At 40.5% G+C, this 23,434-nt stretch overlaps 2 protein-coding genes and 1 long non-coding RNA gene across 3 annotated transcripts in view; 1 reads left to right on the top strand and 2 right to left on the bottom strand.

The window, feature by feature from the left end:
• The window catches only part of LOC148904555 (uncharacterized), a 53,271-nt gene extending 41,813 nt beyond the window's left edge, over window positions 1–11,458 (bottom strand). Inside the window, exons 1-2 of the mRNA XM_089024589.1 lie at window positions 11,337–11,458; window positions 9,311–9,974 (exon numbers count right to left, since the gene is read on the bottom strand). Of these exons, the coding sequence (XP_088880715.1) occupies window positions 9,311–9,959 (649 nt within the window). The 5' untranslated portion in view covers window positions 9,960–9,974; window positions 11,337–11,458. The remainder of the gene's footprint in view (window positions 1–9,310; window positions 9,975–11,336) is intronic.
• LOC148904554 (uncharacterized) lies at window positions 9,964–11,863 on the top strand. Its single transcript, XR_016118769.1, has 3 exons — window positions 9,964–9,984; window positions 11,081–11,134; window positions 11,714–11,863. It is a non-coding gene; the product is annotated as an uncharacterized LOC148904554 (long non-coding RNA).
• Window positions 11,864–21,907: 10,044 nt separating this feature from the next.
• On the bottom strand, window positions 21,908–23,364 carry LOC148904553 (uncharacterized). The gene is made up of 3 exons (XM_089024601.1): window positions 23,274–23,364; window positions 22,630–22,739; window positions 21,908–22,538 (listed from the first exon to the last, which is right to left on the bottom strand). The coding sequence occupies exons 2-3, from the start codon at window positions 22,657–22,659 to the stop codon at window positions 22,158–22,160; spliced, it is 411 nt and encodes a 136-aa protein (XP_088880727.1). The 5' UTR covers window positions 22,660–22,739; window positions 23,274–23,364; the 3' UTR covers window positions 21,908–22,157.
• Window positions 23,365–23,434: the final 70 nt, after the last annotated feature.

The following is a 23,434-nucleotide window of genomic DNA, read 5'->3' as shown; positions in this document are numbered from 1 at the left end:
AGGAACAGTTACACGAATACATGCGGCATTTAAAGACGCACCAACATTCCAAAATGATCTTCTCTTTGAGGTTTCCGTATTCCATTAACATATATGGACATTGAGCAGCTCTTAGATGAAGTCCCCACACAGCTAGATGAAAGTAACCTTAAGGAACAACTTAACGTCCTTGTGTCATCTGGAAAGTGCAAAGAAATGATAGGCAAGGAACTTACCCATGAGCAGGTTAATAAGTTGTCAGAAGAGGAAGTTAAGAAGTTCCATAAGAGGTATGAGGCTGCCCTTGCAAGTAAGACCACGGACGCCGTAGCAGACTCCGCTATCCGACTTGCCACCAAGCTTCTCGGACTTGCGCTGCCCATAGACGACGTGGAGCAACTACAGAAGGACATAAGAGATGACTATGTTATCGCCCAAGAACTTAAGATAACCTGTGGGTGGTTGTCTTTGAAGTGCGGTAAGTTAATGGCAGTCGCCTCTGTGGCTTTGCACGTAGCTCAGCATGTCGACTTGAAGGAGGTACTAGGTTCCTTCGGAACATCTTGGAAGGACTTCAAGAAGGACAGAGAAGTCGAAAAGGTCTTCCAGGCAGCACTTACTGAGGTACCTGATCAAGTCGCCTCAAGTACTTAGTCAAGTCATTCGTAAGTACTTAGTCAAGTCATTGTCAAGTACTTAGTCAAGTCATTGTCAAGTACTTAGTCAAGTCGTTGTCAAGTACTTAGTCAAGTCGTCCTTAAGTCATTCTCGAGTACTTAGTCAAGTCGTCCTTAAGTCGTTGTCAAGTCGTCATCAAGTTACTTATCAAGTCCTTCAAGTCCTTAGATATAAATGAGTGAACCAGAGTCGAAGGTAGAGCAGCCCGAGCAAAAGATTACCAAGGCTAAATCTCCAGGCAGAGTTGCCGCGGGGAAGAAGCTCGCGGAGATGAACAGGAAGAACAAAGCAAAGAAAGAGGAAAAGGTGGAGGAAAAAGAAGAGGGATCCTTTTGGAATCCCGGCTACGTCATTGGCGCGATAGGAGTCGCTATAGCAGCAGGCAGCCTCTACTTACAATGGCGGGCTACGAAGCCAAAAGTAGAACCACCAACATATCGCGCACCTGTGGAGGTTAGAAAAAGCAAAATCCCTGAAATGGAATAACCTTCTCGCTTTGTAATATAATGTCGACCGCGTTGTTGAAAACTGTTGAAGAAGCAGCTATCATTACTTCCATCGTTGCGGGTATTGGTTGGGTGGGTAAGAAAGTGCTCAAAGAAGACTTTACTGAAGACCCAAGCAAGAGCTTCGCTAATTTTGCTAAAATGACCGCTGCCGTAGGCGGGGCTATCATGCTAAAGGATTACCTACGGAAGGAAAAGTACCTGCCTAACATATAATGGTTAGCTTAGTCGCAGGCGGAGTTATTGCAGCTTTAGCATTCACTGGAGCTAATTATGGTGGTCAGTATTTGGATAGATTAGTTAGAGGCGACAAAAGCGGAGATTTAACCGCTGAGAGGAAGAGACACGACTTAGCGCTGGAGAAATATCAGCGGGACGTGGCAGCTTGGAATAAGAAGAGACAAGCCTACAGGGATTGGTTGGACAAGAACTACCAAGACAAAATGCAGGCAGACAAGAACTTCGAAAATACGGACTACGCCTTTAAGCTCTATGCGCAGGCGCACCCCGACTTTAGGTTAAGAAAGCCTCAGTTTAAGAATTACTACCAACCGTCTAAGAAACAAAAAGACAACGAGCTGGTCTTCGTAGGAGTCGCAGGGCTGGCGGGGGGCGTGGCCTTGGCGTATCTAATATAATGATCGTCTTTTTGGAAAGCGACAAGAATAACTTTACCACTTATTTGAATCCCCCCATCCGCGCGGAAAGGGTTCGGTTGGTTAGTTGCTCTTTGTACAATTCTTGGTATAATTTAGTCAATGGCTTTGTCGTCGGAACTTCCGGCACCAAGCCAAAGTTACCAGATTCCCATTACACCCCCATAACCCTGGCTAAGGAGCTAGCAAAGCATGGATATACTCTTACCACAGGATTACCCCATGAAATGAAATTCAAGAAAAATAGTGGAAGCGCTAATTTAAAGGACAGTTCATTGGTAGAACTCCTGGGCCTTACTAGTACCACGATAAATAGCGGCAGTACATATGATGTAAAATGGAAAGTCGCATCCTCTTACGAAGTTTATTGCGACTTGGTCAATAGTTACAGCAATGGAGAAAGGTCTTCTCTTATGTCCAAGTTTCTGCCCAAAGGTAATCCATTTGACCTGGTAGAATACGCTCCCATTTCTTTGTGCTATGACTTGTCTAATTCGGTAGAAAGCATAAACATCACCATTAAGGTGGACGGAAAGACGGTGGATTTCAACGGACGCAAGATCAATCTTGTTTTGGAATTCATATAATGGGCCGCGTAGAGGACAAACTCAAAAGGATTTACTATGGGCCTGAAGGCTATTGGAGAGGAGCATCAGCTATCAAGAAACTCGCGACCGCGGCCAGGGTATCAGATGAAACGGCTAAGAACTGGTTGAAAAAACAAACCCTCTGGCAGGTCTATCTTCCCGTGCCCAAGTACATTCCCAGGCCCAGCTTTACCGTAAATACCCCCAATGAAGTTCATCAGGCAGATTTGCTCTTCTTACCGCACGACACGGTGAGAAGAAAGACCTATAGGTACGCTTTGACCGTAGTTGATATCGCAAGCAGATATAAGGACGCCGAACCCATAACCAGCAAGGATTCTGGGGAAGTCGCAGAAGCCCTAGGTAGGATTTATAAGCGCGTTTTGAAATGGCCTAAGCTGCTGCAAGTGGATGCGGGGACGGAGTTCATGGGCGTGGTTACCAAAACCCTGAAAGACCACAGCACTAAGATTAGGAGAGCCGGAGCTGAGTACCACAGGGGTCAGAGCATCGTCGAAAGATTTAATAAGACCCTGGCCGAGCGTCTCTTTGGGTACCAGTATTGGAAAGAGCTGGAAGATCCCTCCAAACGCAACAGGGAATGGACTCAGAGGCTCCCCCAGGTCGTCGCGGCTTTGAACAACGAGGCGGCCAGGGCTACGGGAATGAAACCCAAGGATGCCATAAAAAAGAAACACGTGGAACACAAGTCCTACGTCAGAAGTTCGAGGGCGGTCGGACTGAAGGAAAAAAAGCTACCCCGCGACATAGTGGTCAGATACCTCTATCAGCCGGGGGAACTCGAAGGTGGCAGTAAGAGAGCCACGGATCCTAACTGGTCTCTGAAAACGTATGAGATTTCGAAGTCCGTCACCAAGGAAGGGCAACCCGTGTTGTATTACCTAAATGGCCCAAGTCGCGGATTTGTCAAGGAAGAGCTGCTCATGGTCCCCAAAGACTCAGAGTAGTGCAGCTCCACGCGCCCGATTGCACTCTAGGCATGTCAGTCTTACGTTACCTCTGCAATGGCCGCGTTTATTATTTATGCGATCCACGGAGAACTGCTGATCGTCATTTGGGTCAAACCTCCATAGTAGAGGTATGTTACACTTGGCACACCGTGCCCCTTCCTTATAGACGTCGTCCACGCATAGGTCGAACGTCATATTTTTTTCTTCGTCGTGTCTTTTGTAGCGAAGGAGTTTCTTAGCAATGTTCTCCTTTGCTATATCTTCTGGCGTTTTATCGTAACGCAATTGCGGACCCCAAGCCCTCCGCAACTGTTTGGCATACTCCACGCGGCTCACAGCGGTATATATCAAATTACTCCAACATAACCGCTGGTCTATGATCCATAAGGTTTCTTTTATGGTAAGCCCTTGCGCGCTGTGGACTGTCATACAATATCCCAAACGCCAATCTGGATGGGAGGTTATTTTTTCAACCTTTCCCATAGGCACCCAGACTTTATCATGAGTTACCGCGTTTCGCAGTTGGACGTCGGTGCCCGGCACCCACACGTCTCTCTTCTGCATGCGGGTATCGTGGGGCTTGTAGCAAACGGGCACCAAATGGCCAGGGAATCTTTCGCGGTGTACGCTTAACAAATCTTTCTGTATTCGCGATTGTGCTGCGCGCTTGCTGCTCAACACCAAATCCTCTGGATGCCACGCGCAAAGGAAGTCCTCGTAAGACTTCGCTCGGATGCGTTTACGCAGCGTCTTGTTTTGCTCGGCATCACTGAGGCCCCGAAGTTCCGCCTTTAAGTTTCTTACTTGATCCTTACTGCGGTAGTCGGCGTTGATTTCCTCCGCGTGGTCTACCATCTTCTTCAACCATTTATGGGGCATTTCTCCGCAAATGGGAGGAGGTTGGCATGGATCTCCAACAAATATCACTTGACACTTCCCACGGAGGAAGTCTACAAATTCCTGCAGGATTTCTAATGGCACGGTGCAAATCTCATCCCATAATATAACCGACGGTATGTCGCGTATTGCTTCCGGCACCCACTTTTGACCATTCCAGCGAAAGAAGCTGTGGTACGTTTGCGCGTCGTGGCCCATCTCCGTCAATTCTCGTTCCAGACGGTGCGTCGGCGTTAACACCTTCACGCTGGGGAATAACTCCAAAACCCTGGTGGTCTTACCGCTGCCTCCGGGCCCATAAAGGTACGAAAAGCGTTGGTAAGAAATGGGGTCCACAACGGACGGCAATGGCTCCACGGTGGGGACGGTGGCACCTTTTACGTGTTCCCCGTGGTATTCCACACGTTCTCTCCAGGCTTTTATCTCTTCATCTTTTATACGCCATTGACCACTTTCCGCGAGTTCGTCCTCCGTGTAAAACTCTTGCATTTTTTCTAACACTTCGGGCTTCACATAGAGGGAATCCGTGGCCACGCGTGGGATATCCTCTTTGTCAAAACGCAACAGCATCGCAAGGAGATTGATATGCGCATATGCAAGCATGCTCGCCCGGAGATGGTAATATTGCGGGCGATGATCTTGGTAATAACACAACGCATTCCATTGTCGTTCACCTTGGCCTTCTATGAAATAATTCCACTTTTCTACGGACACCATTGATCCTTGTTCATGCGCGCGTTTTACGAGGAAGCTCAACTCTCCGTCATCGGTTATCAAACGCCGCTGCATGTGCTTTTCTCCTTCTTTTGCACCCTGGGTGAACTTTCCTATGACGATCCTAGCAGTGGGGTTATGCTCCGGTAACCATTGCGTGAAGGCGGAGTGACACAATATGGCTTCATGCGCCGTGTACGTGAGCAGCCCGCGTTCTTCGAGAAACTTCAACAAGGGTATGGGAATCCATTCTTTCTCCTGTAGGTGCTTCCCATACCACGCGTAAATTATCGGATGTAAGCCCTTTGCTAACTTCCACGTGGTCAACCGCACAAACCCCGTGGCTGGGGCGTCGTATTTACCGGGCAAAGACACACGAAAGAACTGCGAATCTGGATGCCCGTAGCGGTCGTAATACTCCTTACAATCCCCGAGGCCTTTAAAACTTGCGGGGTAACAGTGTTTCATGTCTAAGGAGACGTATTCGTTTTCGTCATACTCCATGTTCCACAGACCTCCATGACCGTGTTCTACGCAGGCTTTGGCTATGTCGGCGAATTCCTTAGGCGTGGACTTCCATCCGTTTCTTTTCTTCGCGGCTAGAAAGTCCAAACTACGAGAGCTAAGGACCTCGTCTGAAAAGTCTTCCCCTAAGGTCTCACAAGCACTTTGAATGCGCTGGTGTTCTACTAGAGGCCTGTAAAGAGTACCATCCTGCGTCATAAACTGACTTCCTTCCGCGTCCATCAACCAAACGGAATTCTCGTGGACCAATTCTGCCAACGGCGATGCTTTATAAACCTTAGTTTCCTTCTTTTTGGGGAACCTAAGTTCTCGCCAAGCGTGTCCATTGTGTTGGTAGATGATTATGGGGGCACCTCTACCTCCATATTTTTTCGTCCCTTCGTAAATGCAACCGTCCGTGATGTCCTTCACGTGTATGCGGCGTTCTAAGGCCGTCTCTAACTTCTTGATGTTCTCAATAGAGCCTCCAGTCTTATAAGTGTCATTTTCCCATTTCCTGATGGCTTCTCTCCTCTTGGGCGTAAGCTTACCGCCACGAGAGGAATCTTCGAAGAACTCTCTTACCAACTTCCCGACACAATTACCTGGATGTCGCATTGGTCGCAACTTCTTAACATCCGGCTCCTTAATCTCGTACGCGCCGTAAATGACCACGGTAACCGGGTAAGCGACCTCATAGAAGAGCATGTCAATTCCCTCCAATGCCCCTGGTCTCGTATGCTTATTCAAGACGAACAAACTCTGCTTACCAGACGCCCTGATGGGATTACGGCCCTTTTCTATCACCCACTCGCCGTCCAAATACTTCACGAACGTCAACTCCAAACGGTAGTCACCGTCCGGCATTCTGTTGATTATCCTTTCAGCCATCTCGTGATTCATAGTCTTGTCTGTCTTGCCCTCCATGAATGTAGCGAAGACAAAATCCGCATCTGAGTTATCCATCACCTGATTTCCCAGCCTGCGCACAGTTTCGTTTTGAATGTCGTTGACGGATGCCATGTATATCTAAAGAATATCTTTCCCTCCATTTGCGACCCCAACAGAGCAGCAGTTAGGGACATTTCGCGCTGCCGGCGGATCGCGCAAGACCCCCTGTTCCGCGGGTTACCGACCTCCAAAAACCCACCCCCCCTGGTGTTTTTCGACTTGTGATTTTTGGCAATGCCGGCGCTTCGCGAGTCCACCTAACTGCTGCTCACAATTCACTGCAGTGCCAACTCGATCCAGTTTCCTCAACCTTGGAATAGATAACTGCAAACTTGCTATCACCTTGCATTGCAGCTGCTAATTTCCCAGTGCAAGTTACAGTGTATACAAACGTTTTCCTCTCATGACTGTAAAAATTGCCTGTTACCATGCAATTTATGAGTATTTTGTCACAATTTTGTAGCTAAGTAATAACATATCTCAATATGACCATACTACGTAAGCCAAGTTTTAAATTTTAGCTAATTCATAATGGTCCCTTCTCAAAAAGGACTTGGATGCATGGGAGGCTACATGAAAATACAAAAGAAATCACACTTTTTCTTGATGGAATTTGTGGTTTTTTACTTCGTATTTCCATGTTAGCCTCACATTCAAGACAGTTTTGTAAAGGGTCCATTGAGGTTTTAGAATGTTGGGAATGGGGTTTCAGAATGAACTGGCAGCTGCCAGATCCCCAGCGGTTGCTTTGAAGTTAACCTCCAGCTACTTTTTCTTTTCTATAAAAAATTCTCATTAATATTTCAGATCACAGCCAGCTTACTAGTACTTCAGACTCATGACCAACTATCTCCAAAACATTCTGAAAGCCCTGAGTATGCCTAGTGTAAAATATGCATGCTATAAAAAAGTTTGGCTTTTGTTTGAGTGTCGAGGGTATCAAAGTTGAGAGTCAAAAAGCAATAAGGCATAACAAAATGAATGAATTTTGAACCAGATCTGCCTCCGATCTGTTTAATTTTTGGCTGGTACTTATATGGTCACCAGACGTACTCAGAATTACTAAGATTGTTTATGTGTTGCCATTTCATACATCATCGATACAACATCCTCTCTACCTATTTTAAATAGAATATCTACGAACTCATCTACTTTTTTTGCTTGGGTTATCATCACGTCAAAAACATCATCCATAGATCCTATATTCTTTATCTCAACGCGTTTCAAGCCAATATTGTCAGCTACCTTGCGATAGTCATTGGCTTTTATCTTTTGTATAGGGTTAAGCATTAGACATACTTCATGTGTGACGTCATGGGGCATATCTTCAACTTTGGGACCATATGTCTTATGAATCAGTTCTTTTTTCTCTGTTTTTGCCTTTTCTTCTTCAGGATTCATAGGATGGCTTGTATGCCTTCCTGATACTACTACTAATTCTAAGCCAATTTTTCCATCTTCAGACTCCTGAGAGTTGTCCGTTCTTCCTCCAATCCTTCCAGAGGTAGGCCGCTGTAAAAGAGGGTTGCCCCCTCCTTCAATCCTTCTGGAGGAAGGCTGGTCTGGAGGAGGGTTGCCCCCTCCTTCTTCAATCCTTCTGGAGGAAGGCTGGTCTGGAGGAGGGTTGCCCCCTCCTTCTTCAATCCTTCTGGAGGAAGGCTGTACTGCAGTAGGGTTGCCCCCTCCTTCTTCAATCCTTCTGGAGGAAGGCTGGTCTGGAGAAGGGTTGTCCGTCCCTCTTGCAGGTTCAGCAATTTCTTCTAGTCCTGTTCCAAAACATCATTAATTTATTCATACTTGAATGTAAATTAACATGAAATTTACCAATTTATTAATTAATTCATTCATCCATCCGCACATCCATTCGTTAATTATTTTTTGATTGTACTGAAACTGTCCTTTCTTTCTTTGAATGAATGAATGTATGAATGGATGGATGAATGAATGGATGAATGACATTACATTTATGGAGGGAGTGAATAAACAGGGGCGGATCCAGGAATTTTAGAAGGGGAGTGATGATTACAAATTTACCAGGAATTCGAGGTAAAGGAGAGTGACTGTTACTAACAATAATACTGAGAAATTTGAGCAAAAGAGGGGTGACTAGTCACCCTTTTTACCACCCCTTGATCCCCCTGATAAATTTTAGTATTTCTGTTTTGAAGGAGGCAGAAATGGCTATAAAACGACAGGGAAGAGGGAGAAACAATGCAAAAATATACGGAGAAGGGAGAGTCGGCACAAAGATCAGAGAGAAGGGATAAATTCACTATTATTCAAATTACCGGAAAATTTGTTTGAAGAGTAAGAAATTGGGAAGGGAAAGAGATGGCATAAAAAATAAAAAGGGGAGTATTAAAATGACTGTTTCTCTCTGCTCTATTATAGACTAATAATTCGTACTAATTATTCATACAAATACAGTAAAAACCCGCGAGTAAGAACCTACATCTTTTAGAGTTAGCCTAAACAGGTTCTTGTTTAAATGGATAGTTTACATAATTTTAGGCTATCTAGGTTCTTAAATAGGTTTTTATTTCTGTGTAAAAACAAATAAAATCCAACTACAAGATAAAATGGTAATTAGCCATATTTTTCAATCAACCCACCCCTCCCCCATCAACAACACAGTAATGACAAGCTCCTATTTTTCCAAACATGATTCTTACCCTGCAGCTCTGCATCACTAAATGATGATTTTTGAAAATAACCTGTTTATCATTTTCTAGGCTAAATAGTCTCTTGTTTAAAGGGGTACGGTATAAATGACAAATTTGAGGCTAACAGGTTCTTAATTTTCAGGTTCTTACTCGCGCGTTTTTACTGTACCTAGTAATGTGATTTGATTTACTTATTTACTTTACCTTTTAAAAGGAAACAATACTTTTTAATTCTGCCGTTCTCCTTCTTGTAGCATCCAATCACATAGCTTTCATAGATTGATGGACGAATCAGTAGAACACCCTGCTTTTCCAGCTTGTTAAATTCCTTGTCAAACCGACAATATTTGAATGAAGTCTCGTCTTTTTTGAATCCACAAAAGGAATTCTCCCTAGGTGAAATTTGGCTTGAATTGTTGTGTAAGAGGAGGTCTGAGCTCCATTTTTTTAAAAAAGAAGACTTTTGGAAATGTTTAAATTCTGGACAAGGAATGACAAAATAGTTATCACTGTGATAATTTTCAAAAATCGTTTTACTGTTATCCTCATCTACCAAAAACTCTTTTCCTCGTACCTTTTTATAACGGTGAAGTTTCACCTCAATTTTCGTACTGTTTTCATTCACTTCTCTTCTACATGAGTGGAACCAAGGCACAAAAATGAAATACTCCATTTCAATATTTGTTTCCACTTTAAGAATATTTCTGAGGCTTTCATCTTTCTTTGACAGATGTATAACACAACCCACCAGCTCTACTATTTTGTTGGTACTTCCATCTATCAGTCCAACTTTGGCTATTCCTTGGGTATCATCTGGTTGATTTCCAGCTATAGTTTCTGCATAGCTCAGCATATTGAGTGAATAAATCTTCAGATGGGTATGCAAATAAGAATACAAATAATTTTACATTGAGGTAATAACATTCTACAGAGTTTATTACAGATCAAAGGCAGATTATGGGATGGTTTGAGCCATGCAATTCAACCAGCCAGGCTTCCCCATTAGACCTCTTTACCTTGAATGTAATGTTTTATAATAAATTTCCCATCTCAGTCCAGGTAACATTCTCTAGAGTATCATTACTTTGTTTAATGGTTGCACATGAGAAGCCACATGAATATAATTTATAAATATATTCTTGAGAATATAATTCTTTGTTTAAGTTGTATCCATATATTCATGTGTTTTCTCATGCACAACCGTCAAACAAATGAACAATACTCTATATAGCAAATGACACAGTGTGAAATGGGAAAACATTTCACCCAAGGTAAACTGAGAGGTCTATTATATCATATCCACAATCCACGATTTAAAATGAAGCTTCTTCAGTTCTGAATTGCATTGGTCTTCCTGTGTTCAATGCAGAAATGGTTCAGATCACACCATAGGAACCACAGAGGGGAAGAGGCTAGGGTGCTTTAGTCTCCAAACTTTTTGTTAACATCCACTAAATAATCAATCTACCTTTACCCCCCTTCACAACCCATTTTAATCTTTTGAATATGAGCCTTTTACATTTTCCAATGTACAGTAAGCTCCGGTCCTGTACACGGTCCCATACCTCAATGCTAATGAGTCTGAGTAGAGATGAATGGAACATGTCTTAGTCTGCATGTGTTGTTACAAAAATTTCATGGTTTGACTGCTGACCTTCATTCAATAATGTGACAAACCCCTTCCCTGACTCCATATTTTTCTAAAAGTAGAGGGGAAGGGACAGCCCTCACCTTTTGCTATTACTAATGGCCCTCCCATCTGAATCCCAACCAACCTCCCCCCCCCCCCCCACCATATAAAGAACGTGCTCTTCTCTAACAAGCTTTCCTAAAAAATGTACCACCATTTTAAAAACAATTGCTAACTTGTTCTCATGTTTAAAAAATTTATGACGCAAATCTAAGAGTCAACTCTCAACTTTTAGTATATTATTAAATGCATAATTTATCATTCCCCACCTTGTAACTTTTTAGTCATTGGAACGACAAGTCGACAACGAAAGCTCACTTCTTTCCGTCCCACCTCAAGTAAGTCTTAACAGGATAAGTAGAAAGAAAGAATTCAAAGTTTTTTTCAATCAAAAAGAGTGAATTCAACGAGAGAGAGACGTCTTTTATATCTTTAGTTTTGAACAACCAAGTCACTGACAAGTCTGAGACATGCTTGTCTTTTCGTTCTCTTCGAATCGGCGCGGTTTCCCCGAAATCAATATTATTTTTAAAGGCTTACCTTCTTTATGCTTTATCAATTGCAAGACAGAATATAAAGTTTTCAAATAGTTGTCTTTGAAGATGTGTGAAGGCTAATAAAGTTTTGGTTTCCCAGAAATCTAATGGGCTAGAATCGGTACACACAGGTAACCCAATAATAAATTATGTGTTTGGAATTTGTGAAGTATTTCCGGGCACAAAACACTCTGAACCGGAAATAGTAATCATTGTGAGCCTTAAGTCCATTTCCAATGTATAAAGTATGAAAATTAATTCTAGAACCGGATTTTATTTTGGTGGCCGGAAGTAAAACTTTTGCACTTGATTTGCATAATTTTTTCTCATTTTAAAAATTTAATCTAAGATATTATCAAATAGCTTATTTACTTTGAACAGAAGAGCCACTTGCATCTGAACACAGAAATGGGAAATGGAGACAAGCAGAGAAAGAAAGTTGTTTTACGTACTGCATTAGATTTGAATAACATTGGTAAAAGCCTACTGGTAGGGACAACAGATCTAGAGGATGGGCTGTCGGGCCCTAGCAACCAAACCTATATACCACACCAACGCTTTCCCACAAAAATCTCTACTCTATCATATAGGCACTTGGTAGTGCCACCCAATCAAAGAAACACCAAATGCCTTCCCCCTCCTAAGTAATAATACAATGGGATGTAAACATGTACAACTTTATTATAATAATAATAACAACTTTATTTAATGAGGGTGGCACTATAGCTAAATAGTGTACTACACTAATAAACTTGTGGCCCTCAATGTAAAACTACTAATGTTTACAAATTAAAAAATATAAAATATATGTAATAACAACTATCAACACGAACTTATTAGAGAAATTGACTATAGTATAATTAAACATTACATCAAGATTGATATGAACTATATATAAATTTAACTGTGAAGCTCAGCAACACCATGCTCACGGGGACGACGCAGCTGAACATGAAATATATTTCAGCAACTTCGAAACACCGCCCCATGAACACAACGCTGCCAAACTTCACAGCCAAATTAAATAGGAATCTATATCTATATATTATATTATGATATTATCTATTTATTACAAATTCAGACTAGAAATATACATATGCATAGCACTTACATTATAAGTTGTCATACAACATTTTACACTACAAAGACTTTTTTATTTTATGTATTCAGCCAAGCATTGAAAAACATTTTCATGTATTACAATTGGATCCAGCCAAGATTGTAAAGCACGTGTAGAATAGAATAGAATAGAATACCTTTATTTAAACACGATAAAATTTAAAGCTAAAAGCTTGTGGGGTTGTGCATAAAATAAATTAAATAAATATAATATAAGTATGAATCTGTAAAAATAGCTAATTAACTTAGATAACTTTAAATATCTTATATATAATTCTCACACACATTCACATACACAAACTGCGCAAGCTATTAGACTCGCCAGGGGCAGAAAACACAGACAAATGCGGTGAACACCGTGTCAATAGGCATTCACCTCATCTGAACAGCACCCGCCACCCATAGCGAGTCCAACAGCCCGCGCAGTTACATTCACTCCATAATAAAATAATGTTACATATATACAAAGTCCTTTTTTCTAAAGCGAGACGTCGAGGCAGTAGAGTCAAAATTGAAATTTATAAAATAGTCCTTGGCACTGAGCTGTACTTTGATGTCCTTAAAATTTGAATGTGTTACCTTATCAATATTACAAATTATTAGATTCCATAGAACTGAGCCTCGATACACCAATGAGTCCTTTAAAAATCTGCTTTCAAACCTTGGAATTGCGAGAGTTTCATTTCCGCGTAAAGAATATTTACTATTGCGCTTTATAAAAATACTTTCTGATAAAGATTCTGGTAGACTACGATTGCTTGCTTTATGAAAAATCTTAAATATTTCTAATTTATAATCTAACTTAATTGTTGTCCATTTGTCAAATGCAAGTACATCAGATGACGCCATATCTTTGGGTAAATTGAAGATAATCCTAGCTGCCCTACAATGTAATCTCTCAATGGAATTGAAAATTTCTGAATTACAGCACGAACCCCATAAAACTAAGCCATATTTTACAGAGGGCAAAATTACTCTAAAGTAGAAGTTCCGTAAGATATCCTTAGGTAGAAATCTTGAACGTTTTAGCAGTTCTAATTTGTTGACAAAGTTCTTCTTTAGTTCCAACGCATGTGGTACCCAACTAAGCTTGTCGTCCACAGTCATACCCAGAAGACGCGTTTCTGAAACGTATCGTAAAACTGAGTTGCCCAGAAGCACAGGAGCTAACGGTCCAGTAATGGTCTTCCTGCTAATTATTATCACTTCGCTTTTTCCTGGATGTGGTGTTAAACGGTTGACCAAGCACCAGCTATAAACTTCTCGTAAGGCTTTATTGAGATGAGAGACAGCAATATCTGCAGATTCGCCGATACAGAAAATTGTTGTGTCATCTGCATACATATACGACGATCCTGAGACAACAACAGATGGTAAATCGTTAGCAAATAGTGTAAAGAGTGTTGGACCTAACACGGATCCTTGAGGAATTCCGGTAGACACTGGCAGCAGTTCAGATGTAACTCCATTCAACACAGTAAATTGCTGTCTTCCTTCTAGATAACTCTTCATCTACTCTAATAGGCCACCTTTGATGCCGAAATTATTTTCCAGTTTACGCCCCAAGATGTCGTGCGAAACGCTATCGAACGCCTTTTTGAAATCGATAAAGGCTACTGCCACGACCTTACCCGAGTCTACGGCCTTTCTCCACATCTCCGTCAAATGAACCAACAACAGTTCTGTTGAATATCCAGCACGATATGCCCATTGCCTTTCTGAGATTAGATTATTGTTCTAAAAGACATGCTGCACCAGTCTGTCGTTAACCTCACTTTCCAAGATCTTACTCGGGACACTAAGTAAAGAGACGGGCCGATAGTTACCACAGTCAGTATCATCGTCCTTTTTAAAGATTGGTGTCAGCCTTGCGGTCTTCCAAGCCGTGAAAACTGTCGTGTGGTCAATGCTATATCTGTAAATGTCAACAAGTGATGGAACTATGGCGTTTCCCGCAAGTTTAAGAATCTTGGGTGAGATACCATCAGGTCCGGTTGACTTGTTAGCTTTAAGTTTACTGATCTTTTCATGGACTGTGCGGTGAGAAATTAATGTCATCGCTAATGGTGATGGTTGATGCTGCAGTACTACGTCATCATGTTGACAGTTATCTTCAGATGCTGGTAGCGTATTTACTAAGTTTTCCCCAATCGTAGCAAAATGGGCTATTCCATTTAATATGCGCACCCCCCCTATCGAGGATTGAGTTTTTTTATTCCTACGTAAACACCCTGAAGATTTTTATTTCCTGATTACCCCTGAAGAATTTTACAAAAGTAAAAAAAACCTAAAGAATTTTTTTACCTTGCTCTGTACACCACTGAAGAATTATCCAAAGAAATTTGATTACCCCTGAAGATTTTTACCTCGCTCTGTACACTCCTGAAGAATTATCCAAAGAAATTCGATTACCCCTGAAGATTTTTACCTCGCTCTGTACACCCCTGAAGAATTATCCAAAGAAATTCGATTACCCCTGAAGATTTTTACCAGAATTATCCAAAGAAATTCGATTACCCCTGAAGATTTTTACCTCGCTCTGTACACCCCTGAAGAATTATCCAAAGAAATTCGACTACCCCTGAAGATTTTTACCTCGCTCTGTACACCCCTGAAGAATTATCCAAAGAAATTCGAATACCCCTGAAGATTTTTACCTCGCTCTGTACACCCCTGAAGAATTATCCAAAGAAATTTGATGAAGATTTTTATTCTGAAGATTTTTATTGTAATTTAATCTGATTAGTTTGCTGTATGGGATATACAGCTATGTTATAATGTGATGCAGATGGAGTAGACCCAGATTGAATAGAAACCTATATATGAATAATTAATGATATTATAAGTAATATTGTGGTATGGTGGTTCTAGTTCCTCATCACCTCTAATAATGTTCTCAAGAATAATGTTCTCAAGAAGGGTCAAGATATACAAGACTTGGAAAATTGTTTTAAAAAACATTTTATAGAGCTACAAAAGTAGTTACGGTGATCAAATGTATTAAACATTGAAACCTTTTATGTAACAGTTGAAATTTTCAATTTAAAAAAATTTCTATTATGAATTGAACATTTTACCAACTCAAAAACAAACTGTGATAGTAGAATGCATAGGGCAATTGAGTTTACAAACTGTAGAAACTACTAAATACATGTTCAAGTCTAGAAACCATACAAAGAACTACTATGATTATTCATAAGTAGAAGAAGAATTGAACCCAAGACCAACAAAAAATATCAAAATAGCCTTCGTTATGGTAAAAACTACTAAATATACAGCTAGAAAGCACAAAAAAACTGCTAAATAAGTCATAACTAGAACAAAAGAGTGTTATATAAACTCGCTTAAATGAATTAAATGAAAGGGGTATATATACACCTATTTAAATAAAGTTAGTCACCTGAAAAGCTACAAAGCTGAGACCAACAAGGATTATGGATAGATACATTTTACATGTTTCAACCGCTTGATAACAGTTGACGGACTTGAGATCTTTTACCAGTTACACATGTTTACAGTCTCACCTCCTCTGAACATCCTCAACTGCTGCAGTTTGTGTCAAAAGCTTTACTTGTTGGATATAAAACATTTCCCCATGATTCTCAGCGCTCACAGCTTTTTAGATTTTTGGTGACTAACTTCAACGAAATAAGTATATATAGTGGTAGGTTACGGAAAACAGAACAGCCAATCCATGGCCCCTACTCGTATATTATGTACACCTTACCAGTCACATTGTAAGTTACAAACTGGTTTAAACGTAAAATGTAAAAGGGTAGGGATATGCAAGGGCGGATCCAGTCAAAATTTTAGAGGGGGGGGGGGTTAATTGAGTTTCTTCCTTCAGTTTTGTTTTGTTTTTTCCTGTTGAAGGGGAACTTCACACCCCCTTTGCCCCCCCCCCCCCCCCCCCACCCTGGATCCACCCTTGATAGGGGACGGCTGACAGTACGGCCACTCCACGACCCCTACTCTTACTAGCTACACCTTAATCAGGCTTCTTTCAGTTTTCCTGAAGCAAGAAGTGATGTCACATCAATAGTGTATGTAGCGTCAGGCTCACAAACGTACACCACATCAACAGTGTCACTGGCAATTGATGAGCTCTGCACCTCTGCTACATACCAGCCTGGTCGCCACCCGGAATCACCTATTTCCTCTTTTGTCCAACGTATTTTTAGTCGTCTGCCTATTTCAAAGAAGTTCTCATACTCATCAGAGGCATTGATCGTTTCCATTTGAACAGGCCTGCAAGTGCTTTTGTCAGGCTGATATTGCCTACCCCGATCTAGATAATTATAGAGTGACTTGAAGAGGTTATGGAGGTCACTAATGTGAAGTACGCCATCAGGAACTTTGATAAATGATTTTTCTTGTACTTTTTTACGGTGTGCCCTTACACGTCTTATGTCATCAACTTTTAAAATGTGTTCTTTCACCATTTCAGAAATTATTTTTTGTGCATTTGTGATGGTTGTTTTTATTTCTTCTACTTCTTTGTGTGCAACAAGATAAGAGCGACCATGACGTAACAGAAAGAGACGCAGCACCAATTCACTTTTGTTACCAGATGCGGATATTGCATAGCTCCTCAAGATATACTTGATGGTTGGAATAGGTATTTTTTTAAGTTCTACAGCGGACGACGGTAAGGAAGTAAGTCCTGCAAAATATGGCTGAAAATGGCTTGGTTTCTTGTAGTCATGTACATTTTCAAGAGCCAATCTCTCGACCAGGGAATGTTTCAATCCCTTGTCAGGTAGCCCTTTGCTCTTGCACATCTGCTGTAAATCTGCTACTGACTTCTTGAATAGGGGATGGCTTCTCCATGTTTCCCTGTCGATGCTCTTTTCATATTCCTTATTTTCTTTTAGCCTCTGTGAGTGAAAGTACTCTTCAACTTCCTTAACTGAAATCCACGAAAGAATGGCCAAGCTCTCCAGAACGTCTTGCGGAGGATTGTTGTTAATGACATAAAATGAGTTTAATAATTTACTGGGCAAAAACATCTGCGGTGTCTTGATGTTGCACTTACTGTTTAAAAGGGACGTTTTTTCGAATGATAAATAATGTAGTTCTCCTCCAGACTTTAACCAGCTGACGTAATCGGGAAGAGGCTGTAGCTCAATGTTGTCCATGCTCTTATCAGCGTAAATGGTTGTGGAATATTTATCTTTCCAGCAAGTTGTTAGTTCAGAATCCATAATTAATTTATAGTCATCAATGTATCTCCTAGTAAAATCAGTAGACAAACCCCAAATGGTGGCCAGTGCTTGAAATTGCGGATTTAGAGTTTTCGGTCCATAGGTCCATTCACAATCTTCTTTCCTCTCTTCCGACAGTTTCATGAAGTCCTTAAGTCTTTCTTCGTCATTAAAGATTCCATTATCTTTGATTCCTCTGTAGCATTGGAGAAAATGTCTACCGAAACGAGCATTAGACAAACATTCTTTTACATCTGAAGCCATCTTTTCCATATTTTGAAGGTGCTCGGCACTACCTGGATCAGCTTCTGGAAATAGCTGTTTACTGCTAAACGCACCATGCCTGGATAAGGCAACGTTTTCACTTGCGTGTACCCTTTCCACAAAATTCCTTTTGCTGTGGTATTCAGCAAATGATCGCTGACTTATTTTGCGTAAATTCAAGATGAATAAAATTCGCGCTAGGCACATTTGTGTTAGAGGACTATCTGGATCTTCCCCATGTCCGTTATCAACTACAAATGCGAAAAAGGACTTCAGCTTTCCTGTTCTGGGGTTTCTGAAAACGTTATCCAGCTCTGGCTTTGTTAAGAGGTATAAAAGCTCATTCATGGCACGAAATGTGGTCTCCGTTTCTGTCAATGCAATGTTCACTAATACAACGGGGAAACCAGTTCTCGTTACTTCGATTGTTGAGGGATGGTCCTTACTTTTTTTGTGCGTATTTTCAGTCATATCTAAAAAGAGGTGTGTCATTGGATACACTGCGTTGGTCCGGCTTTGATCAAATGTATGGTCCTCATACGTAATAGCTTTCCAACTTTTTCCAGGGTTTTGAACCGGTTGAATGTCACCACATATTATTGTTTTTGCGTCCTTTGAATCTACAATACAGTCTTCTTTGTAGCTTTCTGCACTTTCTAGTAACAAATTTATGTTTTTTGTTGTCCAGTGGAGGTTGACAACTTGTTTCGAAACACCTGTTCTTGGAGGGCAACTTAAAGAAATACGAGCGTTCACATCTTGACCTGCATGATGACGTTTTGCGGAATATGTTTTTTCTTTGTATGATTCAGTATAATTGTAACAGGATTTTAAAGATATACCAAAACCAGGAGGAGCAATTTCCAGTAAAATATCCCTTGCTTGCCGCATATATAGCACATTGTCTTTTGGTCTATACATGATATCTGTCGTCAACCTTGGATGGCTTTCAAGTCCACCGAGCATATTATTACTGCCATGTGAAAATATTACTTCCAAAACAAATTTCAGTTCAGGAAAAATCTCAGCCTTAAGCATTCTTCCTCTTGTTTCATGCTTCAATGTCCCAATTTTCTGTTTTCTCTTGAAAACGATCCTTCTCCATAGTCGCCTTTGTTGCTCGTTTGTCATATCATTCCTAACAACAAGTGAAGTTTGTTCAAGCTCTTCAAATTGAGATAATTTGTAATCGATCTCATCTTTAGCTGATCTCACAGCAGACTTATTTTTAACATCTATCATTTTACATACAAAGTTCACGCTGGTAGCCTTCGCAAACAAGCCCTTTATCAAATCAAGGTCTTTTTTGGTGTCACAAAATCTAAGGGCACTTTTTAGGAGAGATCCTACCCTGCTCTTGATGACATTGTTGATCTGCTCGTCGAAACGCTTAGTTGCAATTTCCTCCAGACGACGCGCAACACCTAAGAGATCTTGGCCTCTGTCCTCCAATATATACCCTGTACCTCTAATATACACTTGGGTTACGTTGAAGTGTCGCTGAAGTTTCCGTAATATCTCGGAGGACATCATTTTACGCCTTTGATTAGTTTTCTGGAAAAATTTACCAATTTCCTGGGTAGCAATCATGGGCCCATTGTCTAACATGTATCGTCCAACATCAATCATTTTTGAAATTTCTGCTTTGTCTTTAAGGGTTGTTGCAGTTTCTGTTGCTTTTTCTAAAATCCTAATTCTTTCTTCAATGTCTCCTTTGACAGACAGTGTCTTTTTTCTACCTTCATTCTTTTTCATTAGAACGCCTCTTCTTTTAAACCATTCTCGTGAGAGACGAGGAAGTGAATGTACCTCCTGTGCACGTTCAGCCCTGCCACACTCCTCAGGCATCACAGTGGGTGGTTCTCTTTTCTCATAAAAGCCCCTGGAGAGCACAGGGAAAGGCAGGTCGTTTATTCCTTTGCCATGTACTTTTTGCGTCGGCTCCCCTGAAACATCTGCCATATTCCCGTAAAAGTTCTTCGACACTTTGGGGAAAGGCAGATCGTTTATACCAACATTTAAAGATTCGGCTTTCGTAGACATTTCCGCGCAGGTATTTTTAGATGTATTTGGCGCCACATGCTTGTAAAAGCTCTTGGAGAGCTCTGAGAAAGGCAGGTCATTTGTGCCAGGATGGGCAGATTCATTGATATGTACCATTTGTGCAGGCTGCCCTGGTATATCTTTGCAATTTGGTTTCAACGTCTTCTTTACATCTAAAAACATAAGTACAAAAAGACATTTAACCTAGAGAACACCGAGTCTATAAGAATTTACCAGGGTTTCCCTTACTAGATTTTGATGCCTTCCTAAACGTTCTTATCACCTAAATTGTACAATTTTCTTTGTCATATATCTTAATCAGTTTTATAAAACAGTTTTTCAAGACGTTGCGCCATTTTTATTTTTTATTTTTACTTTGAAAAGTAAAGCCCTATGAATTCCTCATTTTTATATTCAGACCGTGTTTACTTTTTATCTTATACAAACAGTTTTTTTCGCACTTACCATTGTCTCGTTTACGAGTGCACTCGACGAAAAAATGGATTTGTCATGTAGGCAAACATATAGACAAATATATGGGCAAATATCATATTTGACTAATAGTAAACAATATTTGCCCAATGACTGTATATGATATGTACCTACACATTTATCCCATGGGCACAGATGGCAAAGTCCGTATGGCCCAGTAAAATCCCAAACGGCAAATATATAGCAGATATCATATCATCCATACATTTACCCGGTAGTAAATGTGAATGCTCATTTGATATGTGCACGTATTTGCCCAGCCCGTATATGTGTTTTATGTCTTACGTATACCCTGTGTTTCCCCAGGCCGTATATGTGATTCATGCCTTACATATACCCTGTATTTTCCCAGGCCGTATATGTGATTAATGCCTTACATTTACCCTGTCTTTGCCCAGACCGTATATGTGATTAATGCCTTACATATACCCTGTATTTTCCCAGGCCGTATATGTGATTTATGCCTTACATATACCCTGTCTTTGCCCAGGCCGTATATGTGATTTATGCCTTACATATACCCTGTGTTTCCCCAGGCCGTATATGTGATTTATGCCTTACATATACCCTGTATTTTCCCAGGCCGTATATGTGATTTATGCCTTACATATACCCTGTGTTTGCCCAGGCCGTATATGTGATTTATGCCTTACATATACCCTGTATTTTCCAAGGTCGTATATGTGATTTATGCCTTACATATAACCTGTGTTTGCCCAGGCCGTATATGTGATTAATGCCTTACGTATACCCTGTCTTTGCCCAGGTCGTATATGTGATTAATGCCTTACATATACCCTGTATTTTTCCAGGCCGTATATGTGATTTATGCCTTACATATACCATGCGATATGCTCTGACCGTATATGTGATTAATGCCCCCTTAATGCCTTAGATGTACCAGCGCGTCTTAGCCATATTTGCTCAGTTGAATTATGCTCATCATATTTGCTAAATTTAACTATATTATCAGTCTTCAGCTATTGTCACTTATGGCAGGCCAAAAAAAATAGAAACGATATATGTCGTGACAACCACCTCATACTTTAAACATAGCTAACCTATACTAAGAAGCAGGAAAAAAGACATAAATCATACTGAAACATTTTTATTGTGAATTTCCTTTTCTTGACGACTGATTAACTATGAACAATTTGTTAACTACAACTAATTGAAAATGCTAGTTCTGTAAATTAATTATAGGTGTTTGTTTCATCTTGTGACAGAATTTGTGAAAGGAGATCATAATATATTTAGTTGTCAATCGATCTGTGGCTTATGTACGATTCTTTTTAGATATTCTGTAGTAGTACACTTCATTTATAACTGCAAAAACTTAATTAAGGACACCGAACGTGGTTGGGTTTCTACGAGTTTTATGAATTAAATCTTGTGTCACTGTTCCTCCGTTCCTTTGGCCTGATTTCTAGGGTTTTCGTTCTTCTTTCGATTACTTGAACGTTATACTCGTTTACTTGAAGAAATCCAAAGGTCAAACGGTATAGCAGCGGCTATCTAAGCCTATTGACCTTTGGATTTCTTAAAGTAAACAAGTATAATGTTCAAATAATCGAAAGAAGAAGGAAAACCCTAGAAATCAGGCCAAAGGAACGGAGGAACAGTGACACAAGATTTAATTCATAAAACTCGTAGAAACCCCAACCACGTTCGGTGTCCCAGTGCCCTTGATTTGATAAAAACCTTTAGGCTCTCAATGCCCATTCGGGACCTCCAGATGGCCTTGGGCGTCTTGACGGCTCCCCGATTTTCCGCTTCAAAAGCATGGTGAGACTGCGCTCTGACAGCCTCCTTTTTGCCTTTCGGTCCATGCTTTCCATGAACTGATTAGCTAGGGGGCTTCTCCATGGCAGAGGGTGTTTTATTAAAACTTTACTCTGCTTAGTAGGGCCCCCTTCGTTATCAGAGCCACTGTCCGCTGTATCGTCATCAGCCTGGTCATCCGCCTCTGACATCGACTCCTCTGATGACATATACTCCAGTTTCATAATTGCCTTGACTTTCTCTTTGTCCCCTGGTGATAGCGAGGTTGACAAGTCCGCTGCCTTGGATCTGGATTTTAGGAGCTAAAAGAAAAAAGAAAAAAAAAAAAAAACACCGTCAGTCAAAGTTTCTTATTAAACAAAGTCATAATCGTTGCAAATTCAGTTTACTCACATTTTGTTTTCTTTGTGTTTTCCGCTGCATCTTTTGATGCCTTCCAAGGGCCCCTGAACGCTCTCTTTTGTTTCTCTTTCTTCTCGTCAGAAAGTGACTTTTAAGGGCAGCTGAAATTATATCAAGTACCCATATATTAAAACTTGAGACAAAATTTGTTAGAAATTTTGGCATTTGGCCGACAATTACTCCTTTAGCATCCATTTGTTTTTGCTTTGTTTTGTTTGGTTTTTTTTTTTTTTTTTTTTTTTTTTTTTTTTTTTTTTTTTTTTCCATGTTATTTTATTTCAAACATAATATAATTCATTAAAATCATAAGATGTACCTTAAGTTATTCTTAGACATAGTAATAATGTTTTCATTATTTTTATGGCTGTGATTGTATAATATTGGGGAAAAAATCGAAATCAAATCAATTCCTTTACAAAAAAGGAAATTATCATTATCATTCAGTGTCTTGTTATTGGAAATCAATAGTAAAGTTTGGTAGCATTAACCACTACCATGGCGGGTTTCCCGCCAATTTTAGCATTGCATAAATTATACCGCTGCATAATTATACCAACTACTCTTCGCGCCAAGAATTCCCAGTAAAATTATCAATAAAAATAGCTTGCTTTTTTAAATATTGCCACTTTACTTACTGCAACAGCCTTTGAGACAGTAATCTTGGTCTTGCTGTTGTCTTTGTCCTGCTGGCTTTCTTTTAAGGCCGCTAGTATTTGGCGGTTTTGTTCTTGCAGTTCTTCAAACTGTTTTACAATCGTTTCGAAATTTGAAGAAATTTCTTCTTTTTCGCTGTCGG

The sequence above is a fragment of the Actinia tenebrosa genome, unplaced genomic scaffold (genome assembly GCF_029948245.1).
Source record: "Actinia tenebrosa isolate PJP-AT-01 unplaced genomic scaffold, QUT_ActTen_1.0 PGA_scaffold9__36_contigs__length_13948895, whole genome shotgun sequence".
Classification (NCBI taxonomy): Eukaryota; Metazoa; Cnidaria; class Anthozoa; order Actiniaria; family Actiniidae; genus Actinia; species Actinia tenebrosa.
This window is presented reverse-complemented; position numbering and strand designations above follow the sequence as displayed.